General features: G+C 37.7%; 2 protein-coding genes across 3 annotated transcripts in view; one reads left to right on the top strand and one right to left on the bottom strand.

Moving 5' to 3' along the window:
• The first annotated feature begins 1,975 nt into the window (after positions 1 to 1,975).
• The window catches only part of Gr21a (Gustatory receptor 21a), a 167,575-nt gene continuing 145,627 nt past the window's right edge, over positions 1,976 to 23,923 (top strand). Inside the window, exon 1 of the mRNA XM_074099163.1 lies at positions 1,976 to 2,002. The gene's annotated coding sequence lies outside the window, so the exon portion shown is untranslated. The remainder of the gene's footprint in view (positions 2,003 to 23,923) is intronic.
• The window catches only part of LOC141436262 (uncharacterized), a 29,166-nt gene continuing 21,960 nt past the window's right edge, over positions 16,718 to 23,923 (bottom strand). For both annotated transcript variants that reach the window (XM_074099169.1, XM_074099168.1), the window contains exons 4-6: positions 18,777 to 18,947; positions 17,776 to 17,949; positions 16,718 to 17,298 (exon numbers count right to left, since the gene is read on the bottom strand). In XM_074099169.1, the coding sequence (XP_073955270.1) occupies positions 17,131 to 17,298; positions 17,776 to 17,949; positions 18,777 to 18,947 (513 nt within the window). In that variant the 3' untranslated portion in view covers positions 16,718 to 17,130. The remainder of the gene's footprint in view (positions 17,299 to 17,775; positions 17,950 to 18,776; positions 18,948 to 23,923) is intronic.

Here is a 23,923-nt window from a genome sequence, read left to right as displayed (position 1 = left end):
TAATCTTATAATAGATACGACGTAAACGGCATCAATAAAATCAACTAAAAAAACCCTCCTTACTTTATTGTTAAGCGTTTGCCAGTCACTGAGCAAACAGTGAATGAATAAAGTTTACATTCACGCTGATACAGTGAATCACGCGCAGGTATTTGCAGGCGACGCGGTAGCTGTACGCTACGGGTCATAATAATATTTATTTTTGATAATTACAAATTACAATTGCAACATAAATTTAAATGTGACTACTGCAAATTAAATTAATATTTGTTAGATTTTCATCATCATCATCATCATCTCAGCCGTAGGACGTCCACTGTTGGACATAGGCCTCCCCCATATACCTCCAGTTGCTTCGGTTGGCAGCGGCCTGCGTCCACCGTGAACCCGCGGCTTTAAACAGGTCATCCGTCCATCTCGTTGGTGGACGTCCTACGCTAGCCGAACCGATAAAATTGTTACATACTCAAAAGTGATACAGTTACACATTCCTCAACTAATTTTTAGGGTTCCGTACCCAAAGGGTAAAAACGGAAAGCCTATTAGACTTTGCTATCCGTCGGTCTGTCCGTCTGTCCGTTTGTCGGCAGGCGTGATAGTTAGACTGTTGAAATTTTCACAGATTATGTATAACTGTGGCCGCTATAAGAACAAAATCTTTCATCTCTGTAAATAGTTTCATGCTTTCACCGCATGACCTTGTATGGTTCAAAATCGCATTGGCGCCACATTACTCACACAAATTCTTTCGCGCCTGAGTACGCAAATCTGCAGGTACATCCGCAAGGAATCTCCGGTGGTGTGATTCATGCTAGAAATAATTATAGACCTCGTATTGTGCTTGGCACGCTCCAATATTGTATTAATAAGGTGGATCGATTTGATCCGATTGATTTATTTCGAATGATATTATAATGAGCTGATACGCCTTTACAGAATGTAATTTCGAAAAAAAAGTAGGTAGTTTTTCAAAATATCTCTTAAGATTTATCCTACGTTAAGTATCTAATTCTATGTAGAAATCGCACTTTGCGTAGGTAATATTTATAGATCTTGATTTTTCATCATATTGGAGAAGATCTTTGTTCAGCTGTGAATGTATTTCAGCTGATGATGATGATGATGATGACATGTAGGTAAAAGAACGAAATGTAATTCTGTTTCATGCAAAAAATCATATAAAAATCATAGCAAACTAGTAATGCTAATGAGACCATGAAATTAACATTGAAAGACCAACTATTTCTTTCATTCGCGTCCTACAATTTAAAGGTCCACGTTATATTACTCATCTCGTTTTTGCGCTTCACAGATCAGTTTATAGGCCATGATTCATGATCCACTTTCATTAGCCGAGCTCTGTAGATCCGCTTCAAACTGAACGCTTGGTACCTTTAGGTTCACTGGAGCGATACATTATTTACAATCTGGCACGGCACTTCGAGTACTGCTGTGCATACCACTATTTCTCGAAACATTTCGGCGTATTTTTACGCCTCTATCTTGGAGCACTGAGATAAAAAGGAAGACTTAAATTTTGTGCGTTAGATAAACATATAAAATACTTTAAATTTCATGTTTACTCGTATATTAAAACTTAACCCGTTTAGAAGTTATAAGATTGAAAGTTACGCTATTTCTTTATAGGCTGACTGACTGATAAACAGCCCAGCCAATGATGTGGATGTAAGAAAACGAGTAATTTTAGCTAAAAATGTAGCTTTTTGTGAGACTCCATATCGGCGCTTTTACTACAATACCGCGTAAGTCATAAATTAGCTATTATCTGAAATCTATTTCGTTTTCGAAAAGCGTTATCTAGTGGGAAAAAATTAAAACTTCTCTGTTCAGCAGAACATTGAAATTGGCATTGAGGTAAATCTGTTTATTTATTTTAAGAAATAATGATTGAATAGAGAAAAATTGGGATTCCCTCTCATTGTTTCCGGTTTCAGGTACTGAATGATTGATCCGACGTCACTGCCATTCACGGTCACAGTGTGTAAGTACAATGACAAAATAAATAACTGTTGTGATCGCAAAATTCCTAATGATTTCCACGAATCGTGATAAAATATTGTCATTATTTCGTGACTTTCTTGATTTTTTCCTAATTCATTGCTCCTCTCATCTACTTTAAGATGGACAGGTAGATATTTCTTAAATTAATAACCCGCCTTTGTATGTACAAGTGTCTCAAAGTTTGTTTGTATTTGGTGTTGTATTCCCAACCCTAAAACCGAGTTGGATTGATTTGACAATTTTGTTTCTTTTTTTGTACAATAAAGAGTTTATATACTATTATCCAAACAATGTCAACCAAAATTAAATAATTAATTACAACTACAAAAATAAATAATAATAAGATACTATTATTATTTATTTATTTCTTATTGCAATTGTATAAGTAACTATGTAGCATAAAGATTTGATAATTTTTTGTCGAAGTTTTTTTCTTATTTTTTTATGCGTATTTTCCACAAGATAGGTTAATAAAACTGATTTATATTTTCGATTCAAAATAGATTTTAATGATTTATCTCCGTAATTATAATAATAGGAGACTTTAAACTAGGCATAGAAGTAGGAAGTCACTTGAGCTTAAATCCTTTTTCAGAATATTTCAGAATTCTCACGGAACAAAGAATAAAAAGGATTTATATTTTCAATTCAAAGCAGCTCTATTAACGTAGTGAATGTATAAGTAATTATTAGAGACTTCAAATTTGGCATCCAGTTAGATAACTATGTGACTAAAAATATTTTTTCAAGACTTTGCAAAGGATGAAAGAGTTTTTTTAACTCAGAGAATGCACAAGCTGAGCTACTGGAATTAGAAACTGCAAATTTTGCAGATACCTACTTATATATTTTTGAGGGTCAAAGACTAAGAAGGCAATTTTAGTAAAATTATAGCACTAACATAATTATTTTGCCAGAAAAAATAAATAGAGAGTTGATTATATTTGTACGAGGAATCTTAATGATTAATATGGTTTTCCCAGACCTTACGACGCAAGGGTAATAAATAGGCCTTATCAATTTCTTACGTGCTGAACCTTGTAACACATATCACGCATAGTTAAATTGTGATTCACAATAACTGATATCATTTTAGTACCTAGTGACACTAGCTTCATGGCTCATGTAATTATTCAATGCCAGTCTGACTTGATCGTTTATTAACAGATCTTTTAATTTTCGCACATTGCTCCTTCGAATGAAAACGCCGTATATTTGATATCATTTTTTTTATCGTCCCAGAGTCTTCTTATCCATATTATTTAACATTATCGTCGTCATTAAGTCTAACTTTGTTACCCTTACATTAATAATGATTGTTTACTATTATAAATTTAATGTATTTTGAGGACACGTAAGAAAATGTTAATATTACTCGGTAAAGGTCCATAGTTTGACTCTATTCTACTACCCTTTAGCAGGGGGGTGTCACTAGGTCATTCCGCCGCCGAGCTACAAGTACATACCGGGCCTCCCCAACGTTGAGGCGATTCAGTGCGACTCAACGCGTGCGAGTGAACACGAGTTATGCGATAGACAGAGAAGCATACAGTAGGCACGATTCTTATGCCTAAACGTCACTTTTGTACGGCAGTGAAACTTCTGTACTTGTACTATTACTTATTCTGTGCCTTTAGGCCAGTCATGTGTGTGTCATTCTACCCTCTGTCATAATATAATTGTCATAAAAGTCTAGGCAATTTTAATACTTATAATCTGATAATAAAATTAGTACGGTGATCCGGAGCCCAACTCACACTTGGCCAGTTCTTTAATTAATAAAATATTTGAAAATTAACTTAAAGTTCAGATATTAGGTATGCTAATCGTATGTAGATAAGTACACTTAATAGTAGTCAAGTCAATGGCTCTAAACACCACTAGAAATGGTATACATTATGGGTACACTACATTACTCGGCATTTCTATACTGTTTGCAATCAAGATGGTATGTAGCATAATCATAGCTCGAGTCCTTCTTACACACATAATTTTAGGAACATAAGTCTTAATGAACTAAAAGAATTTCCTTGCTCACCCGCGACCTTACGATAGCTAAGAAGATGAGCTCTGGTTGAGTTCGAAACGCGTCAGTGTAGTGTGGTGGTGGTGATAGATGGGTTTGTGTGATTTGTGTGTGTTCTTACAGTGTGGAGGTGGAGGAACTGCATGAACACGCATATTTTGCATAAGCTTAGCTATCGTAAGGTCGCGGGTGAGCAAGGAAATCCTTTTAGTTCATTGATATGGACCTCCGCAAAGTAACGCCTGATTCAATAAATTACATAAGTCTTATTCTGCCCTGTTGGTCTGAATACGAAAGTTAGATAAAAAAATAGGTACTTACTCGAAAACATTAATAAGCATAATGCATTTTGATAGTATTCATTTGTCAAGTAAGCTGTGTGCACACAAACAGCTTTCAATACATTTTTAAGCATACATTCCCACCTGTGAATCCCGGTGCTATAACATGATGACGACACCAATAAAGCCGGCTAGTAAACAATTAACACGTATTGTTTGACCAGATGATATAGACCGCACAGGATCAGGGGTACGAACTGTTGGCTACAGTGCTTACGTCGTAATTACTGACAATGATCACTTGTATAACTTTGCATCAGCGGCAGGGGTTGGCAATTTCTGGTCGTTATATAAATTAATCTAGTTTTAGCCGTTTTAAGTTATGTAGTAGTACCGTAGAAAAGTTGAATAACGCAGAAAATAATAGAATGATAATATTTTTTTTAAATCTGAAATTATAGTATAATAAGTAAGTATGTATATAGTGTAAGTTTAGTGTGTAATAGTAGCGTATAGTATAATTTGTTGCAATTATTACGTTGAGTTCAGCATATCCTGCCTGTTCTGGGTGCAGAAATATTAATTAACAATTATTTACTTTATACGAAAAAGAAAAATTCCGGTTGGGTGACCCAGGTACCGCTGGGAGGACAGTGTCCAGGCGGATCTGCGACGTCTCCAAGTCGACGACTGGCAAGAGGCTGCGCAGGATCGGAACAGATGGCATGCTCTCGTTTCGGAGGCCAAGACCCTCTTTGGGTCCCTGAGCCAAATTAGTTAGTTTAGTTAGTTATACGAAAAAGTAGCGAATTAAGCTTAAAAATAGCATTAAGTCTTGACTTGATCTTGTCTTAAAAATCGGGACGTTGGACCTATAATTTTACTTTATTTTACTTATTTTATTTATTCTGGTCAATAATATTTTCATATACGTAATTAATTTTATTGGTTTATTCAAACTTTTACTAACTGACTCTGACTGTATTTTTTGTTAACTGTACCTGAGTGAACTAATTTCAAGTTAATTTAATCACTGAAAGTGGGTTGAAATCGACTTTTTAGATCTACCTATGGCTCGCGTAACGTAAAAAATACCGCTTATAAGATTCAATAAACGTATTGTTGTATTGAAAAACAAAAGCTTTTAATTATCTTACCGTGTTAGTATACGCCTAGGTCAAATATAGGAAGTCGATTAAAAAAAATTAAAACTTGTAAAAATATGAAAGATAAGTGCAATTAGCACTACTACCGGTACCTAAATACTTAAAATTTTATTTTATATGTACTTTCAAGTTTATTTTCATATTTTTTTTCCGATCTGCTGTATGTAACTTTTACTCGTATATCTAGTTAAACTTTACCTTCTTTTGACATACTTATATTAGTCACCCACCACGCGATAGCATCCACGCAGGAACTGAAAGGTAAATAAAACAAAACACGAACTGAAAAGTGGACCAGCGCTTGGCGACGCCTGAAGAAAGGCATGCACCCGACTTCCTGTCAATAGTTTTGTGAGCGGCAAGACCTAGCTTATAAATAAAACGACGTAAGCTCCCAAGAAAATGTATGAACATACGTCATTTTTGTCACCTCATTTAACGAGGCCGTGTCTCGTAAACGGAACGAGTGTGACCTTAGGAGACGAAATGATAATTGCTGGCAATCACTTGTCTTCAATCTTGTCTGGGCTTGGTTGACTAATTTTGCCATTAATGCGGTAACGTTGAACGAATTTAGGATAAAAGGATTCTGTGGAAACTGGTTTATCCGACATGACTACATCTTTTTTAACTCACGACCATGGAGTATTGCTGTGAGGCTGTATGACTCAATTTGCGTGTCTTGGCGTATAAGTCGCAATAATTAGAGAGGTTAATGAATGCGATGTGTTTTGTTTTATTTTTACGGTTCTACTATGTAACGTCATGAGTTTTCCTCTGACTCACAGGGCATTGACCTGTGTCTGTTTTCATTTACGCTTGTTTTAAAATACCTATACCTCTACCTATGTTTGCATGAATAGGATGAAAGAGAGCTGTGGCCGAACATTCAATGGACTCGGATTTGACGCATTATATCAGATGTGATAAGGTGTCTGTACTTGCAAAAGAAAAGTTTTTCATTCCGCGGAAAGTGCGTAAAGCCATTGAGATTAGTCGTCATCCGAATTTTAACCGGGATTACGGTTGGTCGGTACCCCCGAGTTGGAAAACAGCATTAAATACTCGTGCTGCGTCATCGGTTGGTGTGAACGTGCCTTTACGGAGCGATGTTATTAGTGTTGTGTGCTACCCTACATTAGACATTGACAATAAAAATGACGATAAAAATGCGGGTAGTTGTGTGCCGGTGTTAGTTTCGTCGGGCAGTCGCGCTAGCAGAGCGGTGGCGCGTAGTGTGCGTGTTGCGGCAGCCGCCGAGTCGCGTGCTCCTGAGAAGAAGGGCTACGAAATAGCCCGAAACATGTCGAGCTAAGCTCGGTTTAAGACGTGAGTTATCCGTTACAATATCATTTAATATGAGTGAGTCTCACGGTAGTTTCATGCGTAAGTAACTTTATATTTATATAAAAAAATTAAACTATCGGCAATGAGTTTTTCCCATACGATTCAAACGAGCTTGTTTAATCGCTGCAAAACCACAGGTCTGCCCTGACCGAGGCAAACATATACGTAAAAAGACAAAGATGGTCGACAGTGCTTGTTTGTAGTCCACAATGTACATTGCAAGCCCTCAATATAAATACAAATATTGAATGGCACTTGACCACTTTGTTGTAAATTATATCGGTCAGCAGTGGGTTTGTTTTGATGCCTGGAAAAATCTGTAATTTTTCTATGATGGTAAAAAAGTAAAAGAAAAAAAAAATGCAAAAAAGTTTTAACTACTGTGGTACCTAATAATAAATAATAATAATAATAAAATAGCTTTATTTCATTCTACAAAAATAAAATGAACAATTAATAAATAATTTAGATTATTGGTTGCATGCAAGCTAATACTTATTTACAATAGCGATACATTGGATTGATTTTGTAAGACAAAATTAAATTAAATATAAAATTAAATTACTAGAATATTTATGCATGCTCAATTTGTGGGCCCCCTCAGGGTAAAAGCCTCCTCCAAAGAATTCAATTTTTTTCTATCTTTGGCGATGGTCATCCAGTCTCTTCCTGCGTTGGCCACAATCTCGTCCTGCCACCGGGCGCACGGGCGACCTCTCTTTCTCGCGCCAAACGGTCCTTTTCATTTTGTGATGTTGCTTGTCCATCGATTGTCACCGTATCTCGCAACATGACCAGCCCACCTCCATTTTAGACTTTGTGAGAAATGTAGAGCGTCCTTTACCTTGGTTACTTTCCGAATTTCTGTGTTTCTTACTCTATCTCTCAGTTTTATACTTATTTAGACAGCTCCTTTCCATTGCCCTCTGACTGGTCTGTATTTTTTGTCTCGCTTTGTGATCATAAACCCAAATTTGACAGCCGTAGGTGAGGCAGGCTAGAATTGTAGTGTCTAAAATTATCCTTTTCAATTTAACTACTGTGGTACTATCAACCAAATAAGTGGTCTATCAATTTTTTAAAAAGTTCCTATCAAATGAATATGTCGCTAAAGTCGAAATTTCAAGTTGACAGACACTTCTATTGGCATTAATGTTTTGTGACATGCAAACCATATCAGCTTTAGGGTGGTAGACCACATATTTGGCTGATGGTACAAGATAAATGTTCCGTATTATTACAAAAAAAATAGTTTTTCTTTATTATGCGAGGGAGGAAAACGAGCAAGCGGGTCTGGTTGCCGACACCTTAAAGAGAGTCACGGCATGAAGCAGTAAGCCAGGTCACTGGTCTGTTGACAGCCTTCAAAGGAAGTACAAACCCTTCTTGAAAGTATCAATGTCATAACTATCTGGAAGCTCTGCTGACGGAAGTTGATAGATTTAATTCCTTAACTTATTAATTTTCAAGTTGTATACGTATGTGATCACTTTAGTTAAGACTACATTGTCATGGTTATCGCCACGTAGGTATTGGTAATTAAGACAGATGACAACCATTTTAGATAGGTAATACAAGTATCCTTTACGCTACCCTGAGCCTTTGTAAGAACTTCAACTTCTTTGGTTATGTGGAGGAAAAGAACGAGAACCTTGAAAATCAGAATTTGGCATCGTGCATACAAGCGACGTTACCATCCCACGTTTGTTAGCATATCAGAAGGGCAAGTCGCGATAATTTCAATCTCGCTAGATTTAGCATCGATATTTAGTTTTCAAATACTTGCCAAAACGGTAATAGGTACGGGAAAAACATCGACATCCTATAAACAAAAATGAAAAAAATACCATGGGACACTTGACACCAATTGACTGACCTAGTCCCAAACTTAGCAAAGCTTGTACTATGGTATGATATCTATGTACTTATAGATTGCATGTTTCTTACATCAAAACGGCGCACAAAATTGGTTCATACCGCGGTTTTGTGAACCTCGTCGGGTGGCAGGCAAGGGTCACTAACTGCAAAAAAAAGATTAGTAGAATATTAATATAGATCCATCTCGGCCTATATACGTCCTACTGCTGGGCACAGGCCTCCTCTCAGAACAAGAGGGCTTGGGCCATAGTTCCCACGCGGGCCCAGTGCGGATTGGGAACTTCACACGCACCATTGAATTGCTTCGCAGGTTTGTGCAGGTTTCCTCACGATGTTTTCCTTCACCGCAAAGCTCGTGGCAAATGTAATTCCGCACATGAATTTCGAAAAACTCAGAGGTGCGAGCCGGGGTTTGAACCCACGACCCTCTGCTTGAGAGGCGATAGGTCAAACCACTAGGCCACCACGGCTTATTAATATATACATAAGTGTGATTATCCCTCTTGACTTTAAGTCGTACTTGGTGACTTTTGCTAGTCGCCCGACGGTTTCACTAAGTTTGTTGACGTCCGTGACAGGGGTTGTGTCAAAGTAATATTGATGATTGATGCGCTGCGTGTTTTGTTCCAAAGAGCCAGTCTGAACGTGGAATATTTACCCAACAGAAGAAGACAGGGAAAGTTCATGAAAATAACGATCAAAGGGAAGGAGCCTCATAGACAGGTTATGTTCTGCCCTCACACTACCGAAGACCGAACAAATGGAGGGCAGTCGTCTGGAAATCATTTGTGAAGATCACGATCGGTCAACAAGAACATTAGGACACAAAGTAAGGCGAAGGTTACCCTGAGCATATCCTGAATATCTATCTAGTTCAATTATTTTTTCCTATCCATCAACATCATTATAAACCGGAAGACATCCACTGTTAAACAAAGGCCTCCAATTTAGAACGCCACCATGAACGACAACTCGCCACTTGCATCCGACAGTTGCCGACAGTTGCGAAGATGTCATCAGTCCATTCTGGTTTGTGGTCAGCACTCGAGGACTTTTCTCTCCTAACTGTTATCCGTCCTTCGTTATCGTTCCCTTTATCGCCGTTTCAACTTGCATATTCTTCGAGCTATGTATGTCGACGTCGGTGACTTTACTTTTCCTAATTATTCCGCCCAGTAAATTTTTATCTTTTTAATCACAGATCAAAGACGAGCGTAGAAACCCGGAGGAGAATTAAATGTTTTTGTTGGCAGCCCAGAGCGTCGAACATCGTGAGAGAACCTGTACAAACCAGCAAAGCAAAATAGTGCGTAAAGCTCTCAATCCATACTGGGCTCGCGTAAGAACTACGGCCCAAGCCCTCTGATTTTGAGAGGAGTGTTCCCAGCAGTGGGACGTTGACCACCTACCAATATACCTTCCACCTCTGCACACTCCTTTGGGACATATATTCGCACTGCGAATGATGAATCTAAATCAAGCAGACAGAAGCGTGGCCATCGATTGCCCCCGCCACCCAGAGCCAAAGCCACTTCTTATCTCGAAAAAAAGTTTGTCACGTGCGCTACGTATTACCATACCCCCGTTTTTTCGTCCCAGATTCGTGACACATCGTGTGCGAGCGAGGTAAATAATAAATCTCTATAATAAATAAAACAAGGAACGTGAGAAGGATAATACTGGAGCCCGACCTGCTCATTGTGCCGCGCCGACGATCGTTAAAGTGTGGTGTTTTGTACTCGCTTAGGGTGGATTGACATGAGTACGAGAGTATGGTCGCCGCAATGGTGAACAAAGTACGTCTTAACAAATTTTGCAAAAATGCCCGTGAATATTCACAAAAATTACATCGGCGATTTCCGTTATATAAAAAATACATGTGCCAAATTTCCTGTCTCTAATCCTAACGGTAGAAATTTTTATATTTTTAAATTAGTTTACGTGTTATTCCAGACGTCCAGCTATCGACATACCAAATTAAATCCAAATCCTTTCAGCTGTTCGGTCAGCATCCGAGCAGCGTGAACAAGTAATAATCAGAAGTGACAAACTTTCGCTTTTGCAATAGTTATTTAGTAGGTATAGTACACTGTTTTTAGGGTTCCGGAGCTGAAATGGCAAGAACGGAACCCTTATAGCAGTGATTCCCAAAGTGGTCAGGTGACCCCCGTCACGAGACTTGCTGTCTACGTGTGAACAAAAAATGGGGTCCATAAGATGTTAAGGGTCCACGAAAATTTATCTGCTTTTGATAGTAAAGAGCAAAAATGTAAGCATAGTTTTATAAGTGCCTACCTACATTGTTTTAAGTACCTAACTAAGCAGATATATTTAATAGGGCAAGCGACTGGACAGAACTCAGAAACAATTTTTATTTTGGCGACTTTAAGAATGCGGTAGAAATGTAGCAGCAGGGGGTCCACCGAAACCAGTAAAATTTTGAAAGTGGTGAAAAATAAGTTTGGGAACTACTGCCTTATAGTTTCACCATGTCTCTGTCTGTCTGTCTGTCTGTCCGTCCGCGGCTTTGCTCAGGGACTATCAATGCTAGAAAGCTGTAATTTTGCACAGATATATAAGTAAACTATGCCGACAAAATAATACAATTAAAAAATTAAAAAATAATTTTTTTAGCGTACCTCCCATAGACGTAAAGTGGGGGTGATTATTTTTTCTCATCCAACCCTTTAGTGTGGGGTATCGTTGGATAGGTATTTTAAAACCATTAGGGGTTTGCTAAGACGATTTTTTCGATTCAGTGATTCGTTTGCGAAATATTCAGCTTTAAAGTGCAAATTTTCATTAAAATCGAGCGTCCCCCCCTCTAAAATCTAAACCGGTGGGTGGAAAAATTTGAAAAAATTCAGGATGGTAGTAAATATATGAAACTGTCGAAGAAAACTATAACGGCTAAGTTTGCTTGAGAATTATAAGTAGTTTATGAGTAAATAGCAGCCTAAGGTATAAAATATATCTAAATTTGCAGGTGGTAGGACCTTGTGCAAGGTCCGCCCGGATTGCTACCACAATCTTGCTCGCTAATCCTGCCGTGAAGCAGCTGTGCTTGCACTGTTGTGTTTCGGCGTGGAGAGTAAGACAGCCGGTGAAATTACTGGCACTTGAGGTATCTCATCTTAGGCCTCTAGGTTGGCAACGCATCTGCAATACCCCTGGTGTTGCAGGTGTCTATGGGCGGTGGTGATCTCTTACCATCAGGAGACCCACTTGCTCGTTTTCCATCCAGTCGAATAAAAAAAAAGATTCCGTATAAAATACGAAATCCTTAGAAAAATATTACTTATTTTTTCCGTAGTGGCTACGGAACCCTATTTTGGGCGTGTCTGACACGCTCTTGGCCGGTTTTTTAAATTCGGGTCACTAATTTTTGCGCTTATCCATTACAAAAAAAAAACACAAACAAATCTTTTTTCTTTTATAATATTAGTTAAAACTAGCTTACGCCCGGGCCCCGAAATAATCAAAATAAGCTATCACTGTGCGAGTAATATCACAAGTGAAATATTACACTTCTGCGTAATCGTAAAACCATGATGCCATAGTGTACATTGCTCGTAATAACTTAACCAACAAAAAGTTGGCAAACCCCCGACTTCGTCACTTCAAAGTTCAATATCTCAAAAACGGCTGAACCGATTTTGATGAAACATGTTTAAAAAAAACCATCGCTAGAAAAACTGCTTTCAAATCGGTCAACCCGTTTAAGAGCTACGGTGCCACAGACAGACAGACACACATAGCGGTCAAACTTATAACCCCTTCTTTTTGCGTCGGGGGTTAATAAAACAAGTATCACTCTAAACATCACTCGGACTAACTCGGTATGGGTTCGATTCGGTATATAGGTTATTAGTTAGTTCACCCACCCCCGCCCCATTACCGGCGGCAAACTAGGTTAGGTTTTTATAATATTTTTATTTTGTATGCACTTTTCTGTATTTCACTTTTTATAACTATTATAAAAACCTAATCCTAAGAATGAAAAAAAAATAAAGAACAATTCATTTATTTATCGGATTACATAATTGATCCAGCTTTGTTAGTACCGTTCAAATAATAAAATGCCTCATCATCATCATCCCAGCCTATATACGTCCCACTGCTGGGCACAGGCCTCCTCTCAGAACAAGAGGGCTTGGGCCATAGTTCCCACGCGGGCCCAGTGCGGATTGGGAACTTCACACACACCATTGAATTGTTTCGCAGATTTGTGCAGGTTTCCTCACGATGTTTTCCTTCACCGCACAGCTCGTGGTAAATTTCAAATGTAATTCCGCACATGAATTTCGAAAAAATCAGAGGTGCGAGCCGGGGTTGGAACCCACGACCCTCTGCTTGAGAGGCGATAGCTCAAACCACTAGGCCACCACGGCTTTTTTTTTAAAATACCTACTTATTGACTATGTTAGTAAGTTATACAAAACAAAACAAAATATTTAGCGTCTAGCATTTATTATTCTACTCATCTTCCAAATCCAATACTATCTTTTGCCACATTCAGGTGGTTTCACAGACGAGGTTCCCAAAAAAAATCACCTCCCAATTGTAAAACTTGCAAGTATTTTCTTGAACAGGCTTAAAGAGCTTATCACTATCAGCAATGCGATCTTATCTTAATGACGATTAGTTTAACCCCGAAAATACAAATTACTTTAACTTTAACACAGTTTTTACGTTCGTAATGTTTTGTTGCAAGTCATAACTCTTTTTGAGGACGAAATATTTTTTATACAGGATTCAGGAGTGATAAAAAAATATTTTAAATAAAAATACAGTAGGTGCATAAGAAGAGATTTGAGTCTGCGTAATTACTTCTGTCACAAAAAGGACAACTAGAATAGGAAGGAGAGGATTGAAAAAAGTTATGCGGGACAAAAATTGGAATTACTTACTTAAACATTTTGCGTCGGATTCTTTACAGATTAAAAAACCCCAACGTAAGCCCTTAACTTTGATTGTAATCTTAGTTAGTCAGTCCTTTTAAATGACAAATGACCTAAAATGACATATCAAGATAATAAAAATAAAAGTTATGTGCGAGAATGATTTACACACAGATTTACTCAATAGCACAACAAAATTAAAAGACAAACTTAGAAATGAAAAATCTGAGGCCATATTGTCTAACGTTCAGGTGCTTACGATGGAATTCCCCATATCTTTCTACCCTCATGCTAAACTGTGTCTCAGAAATAAGCGGTGAAAAAGATTATGATTGCGATCACGTTAGTCAATAAGAGACGGTATTGTAAACCGCGAGGATGGTTGTCATCGCATTCACCGTCTGTTTCTACCCTCGTTCTATAGGTAAAAGTGATTTTGACTCCGATTGCGTTAGATAATATGGCCTAAGTTCTCTGATCCATCACACATCGGTATACGTCTGGTCGATTATGAAACTAAAATGGACAAATATTTTTTGCAATGAGTTGTTAAGACTTCTGAAATACGTCCATACCTTCACTGTGTAGTTACTCGTAAGTATGTAATATTACCTATGTATTTTAGGCACTTAAACACGAAGCAAACTGATAAAAGCACAAAAACAGACGTAGGTATGTTTTTGTGCATATTGGGCTCTCCAAACCGTCGTGGATGTTTAGTTTAGTTTTGTCATGACGTTCATATGTATATAAGTATACTGTGCTCAATAGGTGTGTAGGTTTAATTTCTATTCAAAGCTCTAAATCTTACGTAAAATTATAACCACATTTAGTGCTCTAGAAACTAAATTCGTTTACTTTTATTGCAGGTGACAACTGAGTGTCAACGTCGTTGTTTACACACTGCGACCATCAGGGAGGTCAAAATCGAGTTCATTTTGACCCCTACAGCGAAAGCTTTGATAACACCGCTCGCTCTAACAACCCGATCTAACAATAACTCCCGGAGACACCAGCCACCACCAGTAATATATAAAACAAACAACGCTGCCTTTTGGCATCGTAATCGGTAGCAAACTACCTTAGTTTACAAGCGATTTTATGTTCTACATGAACGTATTAAGATCACAGGAGTATTAGTTGTGTAGCTTTTTTTAAGCTCCCGTCTAGAGTTACCAGCTGTTAGGATTTTTCCTAACGTCTTGGAATTTTATGGAGCTCGTTATTGCCGTGACAAGTAGTCAAATTAATATTTTTTAATCACTTAAAATAATAATTCATTATCAATTAAGAACTAGAAGAGGCTGCAGAATATTTGAATACTTCTAAGAAGCAAATACTGTTATTGTTTTGCTGTTATTGTCTGAACAAAACGTCATGACATGAGTTTTATAACAATCAAAGAAGTTAAAAAATGAATTAGAAGGATGAAAAAACAACAAATTTTCTGCAACCAAGTAAGTGGTTGTATCCACATTTCGTTGAAATATTGAAATTATCTTTCTTATTTTAACTCATCGTCACCAAGCTAAGTTAGAGCAGACTAAACTGAATATTTACATTTTAATTTACTTTACTTATAACAACGCGCGTAAGTATAACTTTGTTGGTACCACATTAGTGTCATCATGTAGCAACTTTACCTTTCCGGATCAACTCTACACTCTACCTAATGAAATGTCATTTTTATGACAAATGTCATGTTAGGTGCAATGTAGTCACATAATATTATGATGTGACTCAAAGCAAACCAGCGTAAGGGCTGATACGCGGGTAGACAGAATTGCCACTTCATACGAGTAAAGTACTCCATTCCCTAACGTCGGAATATTTATATAAAAACCAGGCGTTTATTCAGGACTTTTTAGTTACCTCCCTGGTAACCCTATTCCCACCCATGGTCCGCTCTAATTCGTCCGAACGCCCAAGTCACCAACGCAAATACGCGTCCGCGTCGCCTTGTGAATATGTTGTGTAAAGATGTGAAATTGTTTCCAGTCCGAGGCCTGGGAACACGCGCTGGGACACGGAATGCCGCGCGCTATAATAATAAAAGTTGACATTTTGTTGTGTCAAGCGAGCCCACTCACTATTTTATTTATCTCGACCACATTAAAGACCATTTTGTACTCTCTTATCTCATGTATCAGGTGAGGTTAGGGTTAGGGATGAAACAAAACACGTCGTTAAAAGTAATAATTTAATTTCACAAACATAGCCATTATGTTTGCCGCAGTTATAAATACTATTTGAACTATACAAATAATGATTAAGTCATAAATACACTAGCTCTGTTCTTTACAAATAATATTTAACAGATCTATTAAAGCTAGTAATATTTCATTGGATTTCTGTAACAGTAATAATATAAATAGTTAACAAAGTTAAGTAATACTAAGCAATTAGGAGTATGGTGTGCGCTTCGATCGGTCGCCCTTCGATACGACACCATATGAAATCACGATTCAGCATCCTATCCATTCATGAAATCAGCAAAACATCGTCAACAACCAAGTCTGGTGGAGTGGATTCTAAGCACTAAAATATAATTAAATAATTCACCAAGGAGCCAAAACAAAAAATGGAATCCATACGGAACAAATCAAAACCTTGACTAGGAAAACTGAAATTTCAAATGTTTAGCTGCTTGTCAAATAATAAATTATAGATAATTTACAACTATTTACAAAAAGGAACTAATTCGTTTTAGACCGAAATGGCAATGTAATGGCAAATACATTTTTCTACTATTTTAATTTACTAAACAGAAACGCCGACAATACTTCAGTAGCTCATTAGGTGTAACCCACCATGACCGGACAAAATAGGAGGAAAAGTTTTGTATTACAAAAATCTACAAGAAAGCTACAAAAATGCGATTGAAAAGAAAACTTACAATGCAAAAAATATAACGATTCCTTTTTGATAGGCACAGGTGAGTTACACACGAGTACTTATCGACAAAATACTGAACTAATAGAGTAAAGGCGCCAGTGACCAGCCAGGAACCTTTAGTCAGCCTTTTAGTTATTATATTAATAACATTTAAATTGACACGTTTTGTATACAATTTTCAATTTTAGCTGTTTCTTGACAAAGCGAAAGACTGCATACGTTTGCAGAAACTGGAACCTGCCATTTCTATCGCCAATGTCAAAAAATAAAAAACAACACTTGTCAAAATTTACAGGTTCACAAAAATACTAACTTAAAATTACATTAAAAAAAATTGCGAACACAAATGCAAATAATATTTTTATACTATCCTATGGTCAATTATCTACTACAAAGTTTCATTCAATAAACTATGATGATTTCATTGAGACTTCTGAAAAGGCTGACATGACCCTTTTACACTAAGAGAACAACCGTTCGGACATTTTACACTGGAATAAGCACCGCTTTAAGTAGAAAGCCGAAATCAACATTCTTAAATCAGCCGCTCGCCAACCAAAACCGTTTAATCCACGGTTGTGAAGAGTCTTGGTTGTGTACCGTGGTTGTATAGTTTAGCCTTGGTTACCCCACACATCCATGAGTTGCGATAGATAATCGAGGTACAGCAAAGTGTCGCGATATATGAGAATCGCGTTTACTACTCTATCGCCGGCTCTCACATTGGGTACCTCCGAGTCCAACAGAGGAATTGATTCTACATTACGAGTGTCCATTACTTCCTGCAAAGAAGAGAGGAAAAATAATTAGAATAATCACGATTCACGTTTCCCAATTTTAAGATTTCGATAAAATGGCTGGGTTTTTACAATTTTGACTGGTTTTTTAATTTACTTGATCTATGAAATCTTTAAGCCCGCGGTCTATGTGCCAGCGGACAGCGGCGCGGCGAACACGTTCTCTGTTCATTGCGTGGCCAAGACGGTCGCTGCACAGTGTTTATCTTGCAGTACACGCAATGAACAGAGAAAACACTCGCCGCTCCCCTGCCCACCCCGCTGCCCACTGCCGTCCAGTTTGCGGTCGTAATTCCTTTGAAAATATACTCATCGTGATAGAGTCTTTCGTGGATCTTTACGAGATTTTTGTATACTTTAGTAAGGTGACAATATCGATCGATAACTTAAACACCGAGTTAAACATCAGTGAGTAAATAAACTTTGGTATAAATTCGTTAAAACAGTGCAGATAATACTTACATTAAAAACACACAGGACTTGTCTGACGCTGTTCATGGTAATGTTTAAGTTGTTCTGAAGCTTGACATCGGCTACATAATTTGTGTTGAGACCGTTCTCTATGACGGCATACAAGCTCGCTACCAGCATCTTGAGAGCCTTCTGCATCGACGGCAGATGAGAATCTATGTTCGACTGTGGATAAAGAGAAAATCATTTTAAATAAAAACAAAATATAAAACAGAAACATTGTATAGTATGGTCACGGACTTTTTTGTCAAAGCCGTTTTTTAAAATAGGAAATAAATTAATGTTCGCGAGAATACCTAATCATTTTTATGGATTTTTTCAAGTTTTTTAAAACTCGCGCCTTGGTCATTTAAACTGTAGCTAGCAAAATTTGGCATCTTTCTAAAATACTTCCAGTAAGACTTATTTTTGAAATAGAGAAGGAATGATTCAAGTGTCTTTAACCTTTCCCAACGAGCATTATCACCGAATTTTGACAATCATTACTGATTGAAACGTCCACATTGCAAAACCATTGTGTTCTCACGTAATCGATAGTCGGTTCACAACAATGAGTGCCACCGACGGAGGCGATTCCTTGAAATCGATTGAAAAACTCATACGGATGCACGTTTTTGGCATCAGCGAATTCGCCGCCCTTCGATTATTCCACTCGGTTGGGAAACAATTTGGCAAGCATTTAACAGTCTGAAGTTAACTGTCATAACCTGATAACTACTGGCTGACATATGTTAAGTACCTATTAATTTTACTGTATAAGCAGCGAGCTTGATGATAATATCGTTGATAAATTTTGTATTTTATTCGGTTTTTTGAACTAATCCAAACAACACATTAACCCAGAAACGGATATAGAAAAGGAATTTAATTTTCATATTATTAGGATCAGTTCTATATCTACAAAATGTAGATGATAAACAAAATGTGTACTGGTATGAAGAAAGGCTGTTTTTCACTATCTTATTGTGTACTCAGTAAAAAAAAATACTCACCACGACATTATTCAAAAACTCCGGCGATATTGTCTGTTCGAATTTAATTTTGTCCTTTGGCAAGACTTCTTCGGCCATGAACGATTTAAACTTGTCACTGTGCAGCCAGGGCAAGCCTTCGTACCGTGACACCACTTTATCGAAATCGGGATCGTCGTACAAAACTTGAGACTGTAAATAAACAAATAATCATAAAAAAAACATGTAATAAAATAAAACAAACAAACGGAACTTTAATCTAGGATCAAGACAAATCCAAACTTAATATTATAAATGCGAAAGTGTGTGTTTGTATGTTTGTCCGTCTTTCACGTCGAAATGGAGCGACGGATCGACGTGATTTTTGGCATAGAGATAGTTTATGGGCAAGAGAGTGCCATAAGCTACTTTTTATCCCGGAAAAGTGCACAGTTCCCGAGGGAACAGCGCGCGATAACCGTATTAAACGCGGGCGAAGCCGCGGGCAAAAGCTATATAGTTATTTATAAATGAAATTTATAAAAGTATCTAGCTTTTGCCCACGGCTCCGCCCGCGTGGTATTCGGTTATCGCGCGCTGTTCCTTTCAGGAACTGTGCATTTTTCCGGGATAAAAAGTAGCTTATGGCACTCGATCCGTCACTCCGTTACGGCGTGAAAGACGGACAAACACACAAACACACTTTCGAACTTATAATATTATAGTATGGATATGACAAGTAAATCTGCTCTTAATAGATAAACTAATTAAAATGAAAGTGTCGTTAAGTCATTGAAAAACGCAAGCGACAGCTTTAGAGGACAATCATTATATGTCACAAAGTTGTAGTACGCCTACCAACAATCACAAAAACAAACGGGTCAACAAATATTTACGCCAACTGTGTTTCCAACAGGGGCGTATCTGTATGAATCATGGAGTTATCAAGTTGATCCCGTATTTCTTTGAATAGTAAAATAGCCCAAGATTGTCATTCATGGAAAGACAAGATGAAAGGAAGGTGACTTGGTGCATATATTGCCATATCCTGCTTTGAATCCAGCATATAAATGGCAAGGATGGGACTGTTTGGGCAGTCAACCTCTTGACTTGACATGGAGTGTACCTAACTCCAGGTAAGTGTTTTAATAATTTCAACCCCCAAAAATTTATCTTAATGCATTATAATGTTGCTCAATCGAGTAATAGTGCTATTCGAAATTTCAAAGAATGGATGTAATAAATAAGTGTGATGCGATAAAGTTTAATGATATTTATTTACAATTACTGAATATTTATGTGTCTCTGTGTCCAATAATAATACATTATTAGTGTAGATTAAGTTATTTTTGAAATTTTCGCAAAACACGTCGTTGTTTATCATTATGCAGGCAAAGATCATTTATACATCCCGATACTGTGTGTTCAGTGAGAGAAATTTCCTTGCGAAACAATGTTTTTAATTATTATTATTTTTAATACGAGTACCTAGTTCAGAAATGAGTTAAATAAATAGTTAGGTATATTGTTTTATGTACTTCAAATACCTATTTATTACATCTTTTCTCATGCAGTTTTTGCCATACGGAAAAATACACTAATCGAATTAAGTCTCCCACATACAAGCAACTGTTCCTCGAAATGATATTTATAGACCATGTGAACAACAAACCAGAGGAATGGAACCATCAGTTAATGTTACGTCAACTACGCAGGAGGTCAGACCTTAGTGGTTGTATATTGCAATTGCAATCTGCCCATCACTGAGACGATTATCTGGATAACCTAGCCACTGTGACGAAAGACGGCAGTAGGTTCACATTTAAAACAACTACTAAATAGTTACAGAGAAAAAGTGGAAGACGACGGATTTTAAAACTAACGAGTACAATAAAAACGGAAGCATTATTAAACAATAATGCCTAAAATGATCATTAAATTACGCACTTCGTGATCGGAAACTAGAAGCCACTCCTTGATGTACGAGTATCTACTTAATTCGACGGCCAGAACAAGGTCGTGTCTGAAAGAGGAGCCGAAACAAGATCGTCCCGCGTTGCGATAAAGTCAGGTCATTCCATTTCGACATTCAAATTCGACGCTGTTATAGAGCAAGATTATCCCGGTAGTCGAGGATGGATGTAACAGTCGATTTATTTAAACAATGTTACATTTATGTTATGCTGAACGCTTAAAATTTTGCTAAACTAGCTATTACTAGGAGTACGTGACGCGGTATATGTAAGAAAATAATTTCTGCATCGTACCGCAGAGAGTTCAAAAACCTTTACACGCGGCCACCGGTGGCAGATGCAACGTTGATGTGATAGAAATTATCTGTCCCTTTGTCGATCGAGATGTCGATTATTGGAGAAATATCGCCAAACAACAATACAGCTAATTAAATGAAAGAGCCCGTTTCGCGTTAACAATGTTGCGACAACAATGTTTATTATATCAGTAGATCAGCGCAATTAAAGCGGCAATTGAAAATTGTGCAAAAGCAGAAGCATTTTCGATTTAAATTTAGTTGATTCTATTGAATAAAATATTTTTTAGTAAATTTTGTTTCCCGCAACTATTTGTTGGGATTTTGCAATAGTGACATGATACACCTCATGTGCACTATAAACAAACATTAAAACAATACTAGTGCTGCCTTTAGCTAAAACGACTAATTGCATTCAACGAACGCTTCGCGGTTTTTACTTTTCGCAGAAACCTAGTTACTAGCTACATTCACATGCGTGTCATCATGTAGGCAATAGGTAGCAGGCCTCAGAGTGAAACAATTTGATTACGCTTGCATTTTTTGATTACTATTTCTACAATATGTTCTGGGAAGCTGTTAGTCAGTACATCGCGTGTTTGTGGCGGAGACAGTTTTGATCGTAAGCTATTTGGTATGATTCACCTCAGATTCGGAATGCGCTAAGGTGGGCAATGGTCACAGGTGCGCGTCCGGTGTTGCTCGCCACGTCTGTATGCTACCTACGACATGTCGATGTGCTTGTAAATCGACATATCACTGGCAAATATGTTCTTACTAATAGCAACATACCAACCTTAGCTTTGATAACTTCTATTGAAAGTCATCTCATTAGGACTATTTAATACAGTAAACGCCAAAGCCTTGTTTCGCTTAAGGATGATAAACCAAAACTACAGAACGTTATTAGTATTGCACGAAAATCTTTCGTTTGTTTCGTATTTATCATAGTAAACATGCATCTTTAGTGCCAAAACAAAACGAACTTCTTCTCTTATTTTTCTTAAAACGGAAACTGGGTAGGTAGGTTACTAAATGAAGCTTCTATTGCTTGTTTAAATGATAATCGATGAACGCAGGACAAAAATAATTAATCGATGTTAAAATTTTAAAACCAAGAGAACAGTTGCAAAATGTGTTGTCGGAAAGTAAAAAATGAAATAAATTCGCATCAGGAAGCCACATGTGGGTGGGCCTCGTCTGAGAAATTCGACGACCTAACAGTCCAAATGGCTAGCTCAGGGCATCGGAAGCTTATCGAAACACCCACACAAGTGTTACATAGTCTACATAACGCACACAGGCGCACCTACCGCCGCAGACAGCCTGTCGCCGTGTGAACAACGCTATCATAGTAAGTACGTATGTATGTAGTATATAGTGGCATGTATTCAGTGTTTATATCGAGGCTATGTTAAGAAAGATAAACGATGAATTGCGCATGCCGCGTCGATCACGCTACGCGGTCAGATTACTTTGCCAATTATTTGACAGCTCAATTTCTTCCATGACAGCAAATAATAATACAAAACTGTTTAGGTACTGCTCTTTTAAGTTCCTTTCATTATAATGTGACAGATTATCTGTAATTCCGCCACTGTTTTATCGGCTAAAATAAACAGAGATGGCTAGCTTCATTGGTACGTAGGTATGTCAATGTCGCATAGGATAACAGAAACTTAAGGCTGGAGACAACGTCAGATGTAAATTTGGATTTATACCTATACATTCAGTTTCTAATAAACTAAATGTTAATAAGTTTCACGTAATACTTTATTTCGATATTTGCATCGCATCGCTATATCAGTTGCATGTTTTGAGTAAACAGTAATTAACTGACAAAAAAACAATAACAATATGAACTAGTTTTAAGCCAGATAAGTGCATAATTTTTTTGAAGGCGTGTTGTTTGCTGATAATTATAAACAGGGAAAAAACATATCTGTACTTAAATACGTTGAATCACTTAACACGTAAGTGATGCTTCGCCGTACTATATGCCTAAATGTTTTCGACTGTTTTAGAGGTATTCAAGTCCCGAAATGTGCGTTAACATGACACCGGTCATGTCAAAAGCTGAGTGTTATAATACATTCACACGGTGGCCGCTGCCGGCCGAGGAGTCACACAGTACCGGTAGGGTTCGTTGAATTTGTTATGGCGTTCTTAGTACAGCGAGGCCAGTTATTATTTAAACAAAATGGGCTGACAACACTTGACTCAGCCCAAATTATTTAGATCTCTTTATCTCGGCCGTAAAAAGTATTTTATAACAAGAATAACTACAAAGACATAACATAACGCGGAGTCAAAAAACGTTCCCCGTTTAAAACAAAGAGTCGAGCGTCCTTGTCTATCGGCAACAATGGCAGTTCATCGCCTCCCGGGAGTCTAAATCGCAATAAATATGATACATTAGCAACGAATGACCGACATTAAGGGGAGAGACAGAAAAAAAAACACATCGATGGGCAGGTGTGCCGTGCAATACTAATGCGCAATCAGTATTCGAGTCATCCGCGCACCGTCCTGTACTTCGTTCCGGCTACTGTGCGTCGATAATGTCGTTTTACGACAAGAAGGCAGCGGACAGGACGTCGTCGTCGTTATGACTGCCGAGCCTATTACAATCCCACCATTCTTCATGAACGGACAACTCTGCTTACATGTCTACAATCACACTACACACGCTGCCATTGTTCCACGTCCATCGATACCGCAACTCCCAGACGGATAAGAAAATGGTTCGAGGAAGCCGAAATGTACTGCAAACGCGTCTAGGATCGACTTTTAAATTCTAAACGTTGGTAGGGACTCATCTATAAGCGATTCAATGCGCGACGGCGACGAAGCATTACTTCTCGTTGATCGGCTCAGCATACTTCCGATTCGGAAATATATTCAGGGGATTGAATTTATA

The sequence above is a fragment of the Choristoneura fumiferana genome, chromosome 16 (assembly GCF_025370935.1).
Source record: "Choristoneura fumiferana chromosome 16, NRCan_CFum_1, whole genome shotgun sequence".
In the NCBI taxonomy this organism is placed as follows: Eukaryota; Metazoa; Arthropoda; class Insecta; order Lepidoptera; family Tortricidae; genus Choristoneura; species Choristoneura fumiferana.
The sequence above is the reverse complement of the archived record's forward strand: the minus strand, read 5'-3'. Positions and strand labels throughout refer to the sequence as shown.